Consider the following 12,709-nt stretch of genomic DNA (forward strand, 5'->3'; position numbering starts at 1 on the left):
CGGGAGCCTATTCCAGCAGTCTTCGGGCAGTAGGCGGGGACACCCTGAACCGGTTGCCAGCCAATCGCAGGGCACACAGACGAACAACCATCTGCACTCACACTCACACCTTTTGAGTGTTCAATCAGCCTGCCATGCATGTTTTTGGAATGTGGGAGGAAACCGGAGTACCTGGAGAAAACCCATGCAGGCCTGGGGAGCATATGCGAACTCCACACAGGAAGGAACCCAGGACCTCTGCACTGTGGGGCTGACGTGCTAACCACTGGAACACCGGGCCGTCCCAATTAAATTACGTGATAGTAATTTGATTTTAACAAGGGTTCTTGTATTCACTGAAAAGTTCATAAAATTGTACTTTTAAAAGGGGGCACGGTCATTTATGTTGAGCGCTGGACACTGAAGAGGACACCGATACATACATACTTCGACCATTACGCAACAGGCCCCGTCAGGAGTGCTGGCACACCGATTGCTGGGATTTATGAGTGACAATGACACACACGCACAGGCTCAGTCCCTGTTGTCAACAATATGCTGGGATGAAATGGCAGGATATATTTAGAAACCACCTCCAGCAATCATTTTCCTCAGTTTGTGTGCATTAAACTTTCGTGTCTAGACATCACAGCTATCTTCATACAAAGCCCCTGGTTGTTTTGAATTTCCAGAACACATGCCGAATTATTGCTTTTCACCAGACCCGGTGCTTCTTCGCACTTTTTTCCCCTTCATTGCTACATATGACTCCTCCCACTGCAGTCAGGAAGTCAGGAGGTACTTCTCATTTAGAGGCCGGCCTTCTCCCTCACTGGGAGACAGCACCATCAGTCTGTCTGGGCTGGAAGGGACCCTGCAAGCTCGATAAAGGACGAGACACAGGAGGAGGAGGAAGATAGCGGCAAATGCGTTACACACAATGGCCACCAATGCTGCTGTGGACAGTGCTGGCAGGCTCTCTTCTGTTTCCATAGTGGGGCTTCAGTGTCCTGAGTTCGCTTAAACGTTAGGCAGGATCCATCCTGGAGTCTTCATAAAGCAGTTGAGTGTGAATGTTTCTTATCTGCATGGTCCCATGTCCACTTGTTGTACCATTCAGCGCATTTTACTTAGAGTTAATTATCTAGATGAAATAACAGCGGCAACGACGACTTTTGTCGTTCGGGTGTCACATCAATTCTCAACTGTGCATCTCTTCCGATGCGACTTAATATATTTGCTTGTATGACCGACTCCACGTAGGCGCAGTCAAAACACTGTAGTGGATGACGGCCAATATCTGAAAGAGATGGGGGGTGAGGGGTCGGAATTGTACAGTCAGAATTAGGCTTATATAGAGAAACACACGTAGGCCTACCTGTAATTCTATTTAAAGATCAAATGGAAATAAATATAACTGCAGAGAGACGGCAAATTGAGCAGAAAATGAGAAGCCATGAAGACAGAACAAGCGTCATCACCAGATAGCCTCGATTTGCATTTTCTTGCCTTTTAAAGCTGCTGGAAATGTCATGGAAAGTTACCACTGACACAAATGTCTGCCCTTTGCTTCATGCTAAATGATGGCATCATGCACTGGAACCAAAATAGCAAAGCACTGTTTGTATTCTGTTGTTATATTGATAAAAATGAATGAACCGAACTTTGGTGACAGTGTTCAGGGCCGGTGCTGGCATAATTTTTTACGTACAGACCTATTATATTAGTGCCAATCATCAGTCCCCTCAAGTGTCCCTTTAAGTTTATCAAACCTAAGTACATTAAGTTAGACAAAATCTGAGTGATTTAGTTAAATCAACCATAAGTTACATTGACCCAATTCAAGTACATCAATCGAGACCACTATATCTGTTAACCCTTAAAGACGGCCACTTCATTGTGGAAATTCTTTCCATGTTTTTTTTTTTGAAGTTCATTGAAAGAGATTTTTTTATTGTTTCCAGGCTGACTGAACATCAAATCATCCACATCACTATCTCGGCAGGAGTAATAACTAGAGGCAAGCAGAACAAAGTCACATTTTATTCCTAATTATAGCAACCTCATCATCTGAGCAAATATCTCTGATAACACTTCGAGTCAAGTCAGTGTTTATTATTGTCGTGTTTTGGAGCAAGCTCATCACTTCCGTTAGCAGACCTTAAATTAGGGCTGTGCTTGATTGGATTGGAGTTCAGTTTTAACTGACACCAATTGCACCAAATTTCACACCTTCGTAGAAATCTGCCGATGCCTAATTGTTATCGAACAACAATGTATACATTGACAACAATGAGAAAGTGAAGCAAAATGAAAATGTGAATGAAAGTGAAAATGATCGATTTGATTGAAAATTTCATCCCGAATCGAGTGACATTATTATAAACGACGATTTGTTTTAAATGGTCGTTGAAGTTCAATTAAAAACACATCAGCAAGCGTGGTTAAGTGTATGGGATAATTGATTCTTGTTTGACTGCGGCTAGGCATGCTAACGGCAATTAGGCAAACAAGGTAACAAATAGTACAGTGATAAAGTTCACTCTCAATTTACAAGATACGTGCTGTAAGCAGTGCGTTCGTTCTATTCACACCAAAAGCATTTAACATTAAAAAGACACCTCGCCTCCGGTCCATTAAATGCGCGTTATTTTTATTTCCCACAGATCATGCATCTTCTTCTCCGTGAACCGTAAAACTTAACTGCACAGACTCATACTAAAACAATAGTTGCTTACTTACCCAGTAGTCTCTTATTGAATGAACATGTAGCTTCGCTTATGTTTCACAGTCCACAGTCACATGGACCGAAGTGCTCTTCACCAGCCTTACAGGCTCTTTCCACTTTTGTGTGCTGTCCCCCACCCAAGCCCCCACCCCTTCCCTCTCCATCTCCATCTGTTCATCAAACACAATCAAAGACGAGGCAGCATCGCTCGAGGAGTTGTGTGATAGCAAGAGACAGAGAACACGGGAGAGAGAGTCGGAGCCAGCACGAGAATGGGGGTCGGTTGGAGGCGGGGCCGAGTTGGAGTTAGTGGGTGTCAGCAGTGATATCAAGCGCAAAAAAGAGAGAGGAACCGTTCGGCGGCAATTACATCAGGATCCTGCTGCAGCACAGGGGGGGTTGTTATGGTGAACAAGCACATTGCAGAGCTGAGGGCTGACAAAACAACTTTCCGCACAGCGGTGCGTGTCTTCGGGGAAAACTTCCAATTAGGGATGATTTGGTTCGATATGTAGGAGACTGTTTATGTTATTCACTTGATTTTCTGTTTTGTTGCATTATTTTCGCTTTTCTGAGTGTCATTGAAGTAATCATTAATTTACGGGTTTTCAGAGGCGGCCCTTAAACGTCTCCCGAGTTGGAAGGCAGTTGAAAAAGGCACGTAGCCCGAGAGAGAAGCGTCTGTTTTCTTGGGTGTTTCACGAATTAATAAAGTGCCTATTTTAAACACCAACACGACAGCTCTGTTTGCTTCGGAGCTGTAACATATATTTAAGACACACAAACACAAAGAAGACAAGAATCCACGTTACAAATTCGTGTCTTCTTCAAGACAGAAGGAAGGAGCTGAGACAATCCAAAGACAAAGACACCCGTTTTATTGCAAACCGGCCACCCGAGTCACCATCTATCCATTTTGTACAACCGTTAATCCTCTTCGGGAGGCTGGAACCAATCCCGAGTGATTTGTCGGAAGGAAAGGCAGCCAGCCTACACCCTGGGCTGATCATCAGTCAATCAGTGGGCACATACAGAGACAGACAACCATTCACACTCACTCATTCTGCCACTGAATAGAAGCGGAACCCACGCTGTCAAACAAGTCCTACACTATGAGTGGCCCCTGAGTCATGCATTCCTAATCACTAATCCCTCTTAACCGGACACATCAGATGGATGGCTTCTAAAAACGCCGATGGTATGGAAAAAGATCATGTGCTTTATCCAATCATAATTACAATTCGTTATTCTCTGTATTGTAAGTGAGTTTCAACAAGACGACAACGGTACAGTAACTGCTCCCCAAAGAAGCTTTTACCCTGCTTCTAAAAGTTTGCATTTTCCTGCCTTTTGCCATCGATGCTGATTTGTTTCAAGGGCACAGTCGTAGATTGTGGTACATCATGGCAGCAGCAGATCCCAAATTTCTAACTTTCATACAGCAATACGGCATCACATGATCAGACACATTCGTGATGATTGCAGTCCCAGAGTCTAATATGAACAACCATGGCATAAAAAAAAAATCATTTGCCTCTTCCTGATTTTTTGCACATTTATCACACTTAACTATTTTGTATCATGAACCCAATTTTAATATCTCCTTTCTTTGGATCATGTCATGATGTGTTTTTTTTTTTTTTCCATGTAGCTACAAAGTGTACTTTTGCATCTAGGCCCAGATAGGTATGGATTGTTTCCCTTACTAAAATCACCATTTAGCACCTGCCAAACAGATCAACAAATAAATATGAATAATTTAATAAACGGACGCAACTCAGAATGGAGCAACACCGTTTAATGGCGCCGTGTGAAATTCTGCTGTTTTGCATAAACTGACACGGAAGAAAGGCAAATTTAAAAAATGCCAGCATTTACTGGCAGTGAGGTCAACTATGGATCCAATATTCATATTTTGCTGTAGTAAATAAGAATGGTCATGGTAAAATGAACATGACGCAGCACAGTGTGGCAGCAGTACAATAAATAAGGTTTCTCCTGTATTTTATAGCTCCGTTTGAACAGGCTCTGGGGCCTACACTTCGATGTTGTGGGCCACTGCCCTCTACTGGTAGGTTGTATCACTGCCATTGGCATGAGAGCCATTGCATTGCATCTTCTCACGAAATCATTTAAATAAACCCAAATTTTCTAAAACATTATAATTGAGCAGGTATTACAATTAATTTCGTTTTGTTTGCACACACACACACGCTTTCCTATATTAAAAAATGACTGCAATAGCGACGAGTCAACAGTAGAGGGTGCTAGATCAATGAAATCCTGAAGATTAAATATCATAAAAATACTTACTTTCTTTAGATGAGCAGGATAAATAGTAGCCGGTTCGAGTGGCTCCTGCCTTCTGCTGCTTCTTGGGTGTGCTGACCGTCCTTCAGATGGCCGTGCAATATTTGTTTTGTAAGGCTGTTATTGGCATGCAAATCAAGTGGATTAACGTTGCACACACCATACGATGGTAAATTTCTGCTTGGAGCGAACTGCGACGGTTGGCGGAAACATTCACATTTGCTACTTCACATCGACGGCGGAGTCCTGCAGGGCTGTTTTGTTTTGTTTTTTAAGTGGGGAGATTGGTACTCGGCTCTCACATTGTCCTTGAGTTGAGACAGAGAAGGTCAGAGTCCAGTGGAATGAAGATCAAGACAATTGGCGGCCCATTATTTTTGTGGGCTTCTCCTGCCTTTCTTCTTCTCTGTTGCCATTCAACAACCGCACGAAGGCTCTCTGCCACAGCAAGCTTGCAATACGGGGAGTATCAATGAGCATGCACCATTTGTGACACAATATGACAATGGACAGTTTATAATAATCTCACAATCATTCCATGGAGTGAATTTTGAAAGGTCACTTCAATTCCTGATCTTGACATAGTGTATTTGTTCAACTACTGTACACACAAAGTTCTACAGAAGGGTAAGAGGAGTGCATTATAAGAATGTGCAAATTGTTTTCCTGTAAAATACTCCATTGTACTTTACAGTGCTTATGAGGAGAGGAAATCGTGGGCTACTTGAAAACAATACTTTGTTCAGGTTGTCTCAGCAGACTGAGTAGCTTCTCCATCTTGGCTACTTCTGCCTCAGGACCTTCAACCAAATCCCGACCCTTCTTCCCCTAAAAGTGCACAAAGAGACATACATCAGTGTAACGCCACCATGACACAAAAGCAAGTTTTTTTTTGGTTTGGTTTTTTTTTGGATAATGCGGTACTATTCTTGAAACTTTACCTTTGGTTTCTTGCGGAGGTTCGGGGACAGTTTGAGGCTGATAACTGAGCCTCGGTCGTCACCCACTATGACGACGGGATTGGCAGGGTTGAACTCAATGTGAGTCAGCCTCGTTTTCTTTTTATTCACCACTGGCTGCTGGCAAATAGCTTGATACTTGTTGATGGCGAGGTCAAAAACATGAACCTGAAAAACCAAATCAGAGCACTTTGTGTGCTGAACAAACACCGTGCATAGTGTGTATTTCAATAGGTCAAGGTTAACCTTGCGTTAACACTCATGTGAGCTCTGAGGGAGCCGTTTCAAGTTCTTCAGTCAGCATGCACTCATACGCCATACGTGTGGGTGTGTCAGATGCCCACGTGCAATAAATTCAACCCACAACATCTACCCGAGAGATGCCCGTAAATAGTGTTTCCGCGATCTGTGACGGCCCAGTTGCATGTACCGTACTTTTCACAGAGAATGTGTTTAAAATGACTCTTACCAAACCTTCTGTGGTGACAGCAGCAAAGACGGTAGAGGAGTATGGGCCCCAGGCCACATCGCCAACTGATGCGTTGAGCTCAAACGTGAACATGGGAGCACTTAAAAAATGTTCATACAGTGGTCAAAAAAAAAAAATGTTGCATCGCCTGCTCATTTTTTTTTTATATCATTCATAAATTCATTTTACCTGTAATCCTGGTCCCAGATCTTGACGGTCCAATCCGAGCTGCAAGAGATGAAGACTTTTGAGTGGTAAGGATTCCACTTTACCGTATCCACTGCCATGTTGTGGGCATCATATGTGTTTAGGTACTGGCTTGAGTAATTCTTGGAGCACTGGAGAATGAGAAAAGTTGGATACTGCTCAATTTTGGACTGGACTAATCCATTGATATCCCTCAGAGAAAGAGAAGCTAAAGAAAGCAGGAGTTAAAATTGGACTAGAAATAAATGGGAAAAATCCGGGCCGAAATTTTATTTTTCGTCTCAAAAGCGTGGTGGAAAATGTTCGTTTTAAAGACGAATTTAGGGTTGAGCATTTTGAGCATTTTTTTTTCTTTGTAGGATTGCAGCTCTGATTGCGGTGACAATTAAAGCGCACACCCTCTCGTCTAAATCAGCTTTATGGCTTGTGGGCACAGCTGCTATCTTTCAAGCATCTGACAGCTCACCGACAGCCAAATCTTGGCTGGTGGAATGAATTCTTCCAGCGTACCTTGTGTATTTTCCCTTCCTCTGTGCCAACTATGAAGAGATCGTCAATCTGTGGGTGAAAGTCAAAGGATGTGCCACTAGCTGCAGACAAGAAGTATACGAGGCTGAAATGAGCGGCGCACAGTGACAGAAACTCGCCTGGCCGACAAACGTAAAAGCATTCGGTGAGGAAAATCTGTTGGATTTGCAATGTCGAGATGCCAAGGATGTCCCATAAATGGAGTGAAAACTCACCATTGGTGAGATCCTGAATCCCCTCTGGCCCTTCAGACACCGTGTAATCCAGTGCAAGTCTGATAGCATCTGAGAAGACGAGCTCATTCTGCAGATAACATGAAAATGTCAACGTACGTCCAGAGTGCAGAAACGGCACATCTGATTCATAAATATCTGAATCCAGTGTTGTATAAAAGAGAATATATAAGCGCATATATCAAACGAGACGCATCCAGTCAAATACAGAATGTCTCCATTTTTCTGAGCGAACCTTAGTGAGCGTCCACGACACCACTCGGCCATCAGAAGATACTGAATAAAAATTGAGGCTGTTGTCATTTTGCCAGCGCACCTGAATGGAAAACAGTCGAAATAGCGATGAAAGCAATATCCCGTGTTGTGTTTCTCAACGTTTTAAAACGGCTGCGAATGGATCAAATTCGTCCCACTCACCTGCCAGACAGGGTCGATGTGCTTCCCATCGGAAGACACTGAATAAAAATTGAGGCTGTTGTCATTCTGCCAGCGCACCTGAATGGAAAACAGTCGAAATAGCGATGAAAGCAATATCCCGTGTTGTGTTTCTCAACGTTTTGAAACGGTTGCGAATGGATCAAATTCGTCCCACTCACCTGCCAGACAGGGTCGATGTGCTTGCCGTTGTTAACGGTGCTCTTGTAGTCAGGGTCCTGTGCCTTGTTTTTCAAGTTATACACGCACACGCATCCATCATAGAAACCGACAGCCACCAGGTACGAATGTCGCTTATGGATGTCGAGGCTCATGACCCCGCAACCTGTCGGGAAGATGTACTCGGGGTAGGTGGAGTTCTTCAAGGTGTAGAAGAGGAGCATCCCGCGGCCCTGTTTGCTGAAATCATCTGCCATTGGGTAGCATGTGAAAGACGTTCAACGTCAAAAATACGTTTGGTGTTACACAGTGTCATTTATTGTTTGAAATATTTCTCTTTAGACTTACATGATCCCAATCCCACACCGAAGAAATCTGGATACATGAAATTCCTACGGAATGAGGAGCATTTATTAAGTCCCCTCGCATACGGCGAGTGAGTGCTGGATGTGTTGGTGAGCATGCCTACCAGCAGAGGGCAGTGACGCACATCATTTTGGCTTTGTCATACTGGAACTTCCACAAGGGGAGAACAGTACCCTCCTGCTCGCGAAATTCATCAGCCGCGTCCTCAAAATATTTGAAATCTTGAAAGGAAATCCAAGGCGAGCAAAGAAAACATGTGTGACATATTACAGATGACTCCACCGACAAAGACCAAAGGTTGAACACCTTGTGCTACTTCACTATACGAGTTCTGATTGACCATCCGCTCCAACAGCTTGGCTGATTTGGATACTTGGGTGATGTCATCGCTCTGAAGAGATAAAAGAAGTTGGTGAGAAAAAAATGTATCAATACAGCTGGCTACAAACACTTGACAGATTTGCTATTGGGTGCAATGCAACGGTGTGACTCGCCGGCGTCTCAATGAGCATCATCTTCTTTTTGTTTTTGTCACTCTCCTTCTCTTTCTGTTTCTGTTTTTGCACCTCTTGTTTCTGGAGCTCCGCCATGTACACATCATATATGTTCCACTGCAAAGGCGAAACAGGAGTCATGGCAGCATTCCCAAGCAAATGTTTCTAAATTACTCAGAAGTATTGATTATTTATTTATTTATTTATTAATTAAATTAAAAAGGTCACAGAATTCTCGACCTGACAAGCAGTTGCGTAGTAGTTGCAGCGTGGAGGAGGAACAGTTTGGCAACTTCTACCCTGCAGGAAAATAATGACCTGCATGTGTAATTTTGCAACGGATACTTTTATCTCCAACAATGCTATTCAACTCACAGGTTTGGAAAGTTATCATAACGTGGGCAAAATGAGGGTGTCAACAAAATAAGTTCTCCTTCCTACCTGCAGTGGATTATTGATGGTTTGAGAGGCTCTTTCGATGAAGTTGAACTGATTTGTACATTTTGGCTCTGGGATTGGTATGTCGTCTTCTGCGGGCTCCTCTTCCTCACCCCCATCAAAAGATAACTCCTGCGTGGAAAATCACCAAAGGAGCAAAAGAGGAAGTTGTTGTGGGATGATATGTGAATTTGAGTTTCTTTCAACTTAACTGCTGCAACCCAACAAGAGCAAATGCTCGCGAGCGTCTACCAAATCACATCGCGCCTCACCTCATCAGATTCTTCTCCCTCTTCTCTCGTTGCTGCAAACACATCATAGAATAAATACATCATGACATGCGTTATCGCTTTCGGAATTTCATGACTCGAGCCTAGAACACTGCCCGCAGTCCTCATAACACACAAATATTGGGGTTGACAAATTCCTGTCAACAGAAAAGGTTCAGAGTTTCAGTAACCATCTTCGGTGAGCTCCTCGGTGGGTGTCACACTTTGGCTATCATCAAAATCTTGATATTCAAGGCAACCCTCCAAGACCAAATGAACTGCCATGTGATTTACAACCGTGGTCAGCTTGTAAGCACCCTCCTGGAAAAACAATAAAGCAGCAATGACACTGTTACACACAGAGAAAAAAAAAAGAAAAAAAGCAGCAGTGATGATGCTGACAATGAAACCTTCATTTTGGAACAGATGTGATTGTCTTACGTGAAATTTGTAGTTGGCAATATTGTGGGGGGCATGTGGATTTTTGGCTGTCAGAGTCCGTGTTATTTCCTCTTTCAGCTCCTATCAGTAGAGAAACAATCCAAGAATATACAGTCGCTGCTCAACTTGACGAGACAAAATTCGATTTGTACACTTGATAAAACAACACTTTGTGTCAAGTCTCACAGCCTCGGTGAGTTCCAGTTGATCGGCAGGCTTGATGAGTTTCCCGGGATCGTCATCCTCCTGAAATGCGTTTCATGTGATCAAAATTGTCATGGTATCCATTTTTCTACATTGTTGATGGCCCGAAATATGATAACAAGAATGATAAACAGAACTTACCTTTTTCTTGTTTGTAGTTTTGTATGACTTGGCAGGGGCCTTTTGATCATGAGAGCACGTTGTGAAAAACACATCACCGAAAAAAGACGGTTAGAATTAATATTTGTGCGAGTGTTGGGAGCTCGCTGGAAAAAAATCGGAAGTAGGCCTATTGTATCCACTCGGCACTTACTTGATCTTTACTCATCTCTTGTGAGTTGTATTTGTCCACAAATGTACAGTTACTTGTGCATGTAAACCAAACCGTATGTTTGTCTGCACTTCTTCCTTGAATTCTCTTTGCAATGACATAATAAAGGTTTTGATGACATCAGTGTTCATGCAAAGATGACATTGTGTCAATGCAAAAGTAGCGCATTTTTGACATACAACATTTTTGAGATTAAAAAAAGATGCCCGATTCTGTTCATAACCTTTATGGAGAAAATTTTTAGGCATTGATGGGGTCCGGTTTAGTGGCCTCTGTATTGCATCTCTGCTTTTTGCAGATGATGTGGTGCCGACGGCTTCTTCAAGCCGGTATCTCCAAATCTCACTGGAGCAGTTTGCAGCCGAGTGTGAAGCGGTTGGGATGAAAATCAGCACCTCCAAATTGGAAACAATGGTCCTCAGTCGGATCAAACTGCTGCTTCCTGGCCGGAATGTGTGATGGGATATGTTTGCAAGGAGGCTCTATCTTGTGCTAATGGAAGCAGCTGCCTGGACTGACCTATTTCGGTGAATCACAGAGCACTCTTTCAGCACACAGGCTATTGTGCAACAGCAGTGCTCCAGGTGACTTGAGGCATGCACACACACACACACACGTATACACAACAAAAAAAAACTTTCCTATTCACTGTACCGGTTCAGAGCAAGACAGTCCCACCACGTTTCCTTAAAGTGGAGACTTCTGGAGGTGATAACTAAAGACAAACTACAATTCTTTTGTCTCATTGCATGTGAACAATTCATAACAATCAAGTTTCATATTATCAAACTGAAATAAGACTCGTGTCAGCAATCCCACCGTAATCCCTTGATTTCAGGAATGCTTTCTCGTCACCTAATCCTTGCCCTCATTTCATTCCTCATCTTGTTCTCCTAGGTTTTGCCTCTTGTGTGACTTCAAAGCGATGGCACTCCAAACATGTAATGCTACTCATGGTGTCGAATACAACAAAACGACCGCTCAAGTTGATTTGCGCTATTGCGTTTGAACATTTGAACGCAGCTTTATTTAGACCAAAGGCACCACTTGAATTACTCCCACACTTTGGTCCTACCTACTACTCAGGTAAACATGCTGAATATTTATGTGTACGCACGTACACGCACGTGTGTGTGTGTGTGTGTGTGTGTGTGTACACGTACACGCACGTGTGTGTGCGTGTGTGTGTGTGTGTGTGTGTGTGTGTGTGCAAAAAAATAGTTCACACAACTGAGATGGAAAATGCAGGATAAGGACAAGACACTTAAAAAAATGTATATAACCGGATTGACATTTATCACTCATTTCCCTCTAGATCTGCATGCATCTAAGAAAGACTTATTTCTCCCTTCCCTAAGCAGATGTCACACCGAACTCCACTTTTGTTTGGTCTTGTTCAGAATCAAATCAGTGACAGTCCAGGCTAACAGCAAAGCACACAGGAAATCTGTTGTATTTAGTTGAGGATATACTATGACATATCAGGCTGTCAACTAAATTTGCAAATTTGGCCTTGGGAGGCATTTTTGTCTGGCCGAATGTGTGACGCTCATCAAACAGCAAGACTGGGATCAATTTTCTTTCACGAGGAGTCTTGATTGTCTTGAATGACAGCAGGACAACAAAAAACACACGCACAAACATAATCTAGTTTATAGTACATACTAGCGTATTTAAAAACATAAAATATAACGTGCTCTCTTTTTTTAATCCACAGACACATTCTCACAAGATATCGCGTAAATACATTTTGAAAATATATATAATATTGTACACTATACAGTATAAAGTCTCAATATATTCTCAATTCTCTTCTTAATACTGTAGTCTGAAAGTGGCATCGTGTAGTCTACATCTTTGTGCGAATATGCTAATCTACCTGAAAGCAAAACAGGCACGTGTCGTGAAACAATGACATACTTTTAACACATACGCACCATGATTGAGAAGACCACCTCGACAACGTTGACGGGATACGGAGGACAAAAACAGGTTAAAAGAGTGGTTCAAAGAAGCTAACTTCGAAGTGGAGGTTCCTTCCTCTCGATTGAATTATCACAAACGTTACTCTCATCCAGTGGGCTTTTCCCTCGATTGAATTGTTATCACAAACGTTACTCTCATCCAGTGGGCTTTTCACCGGCTGGTTAAGTACTCCC

At 42.8% G+C, this 12,709-nt stretch overlaps 1 protein-coding gene across 2 annotated transcripts; it reads right to left on the bottom strand.

Annotated features, from left to right (window-relative positions):
- Nucleotides 1–5,129: 5,129 nt before the first annotated feature.
- On the bottom strand, nt 5,130–12,635 carry LOC109522529 (dynein intermediate chain 1, axonemal-like). Of its 2 annotated transcripts, none has more exons than XM_019881180.1 (20): nt 12,488–12,635; nt 10,361–10,399; nt 10,202–10,261; nt 10,016–10,096; nt 9,766–9,895; nt 9,578–9,609; nt 9,309–9,437; nt 9,108–9,167; nt 8,868–8,984; nt 8,680–8,764; nt 8,477–8,594; nt 8,356–8,399; nt 8,010–8,257; nt 7,649–7,729; nt 7,396–7,483; nt 7,163–7,242; nt 6,635–6,783; nt 6,446–6,545; nt 5,959–6,144; nt 5,130–5,845 (listed from the first exon to the last, which is right to left on the bottom strand). In XM_019881180.1, exons 1-20 carry the CDS (start codon nt 12,488–12,490, stop codon nt 5,738–5,740), a joined length of 1,938 nt encoding a protein of 645 aa, XP_019736739.1. In that variant the 5' UTR covers nt 12,491–12,635; the 3' UTR covers nt 5,130–5,737. The 2 variants fall into 2 exon arrangements, with proteins under 2 accessions (XP_019736739.1, XP_019736738.1); XM_019881179.1 differs by lacking the exon at nt 12,488–12,635 and adding an exon at nt 10,533–10,721.
- Nucleotides 12,636–12,709: the final 74 nt, after the last annotated feature.

Source organism: Hippocampus comes, unplaced genomic scaffold (assembly GCF_001891065.2).
Source record: "Hippocampus comes isolate QL1 unplaced genomic scaffold, H_comes_QL1_v1.1 scaffold68, whole genome shotgun sequence".
Taxonomy (NCBI): Eukaryota; Metazoa; Chordata; class Actinopteri; order Syngnathiformes; family Syngnathidae; genus Hippocampus; species Hippocampus comes.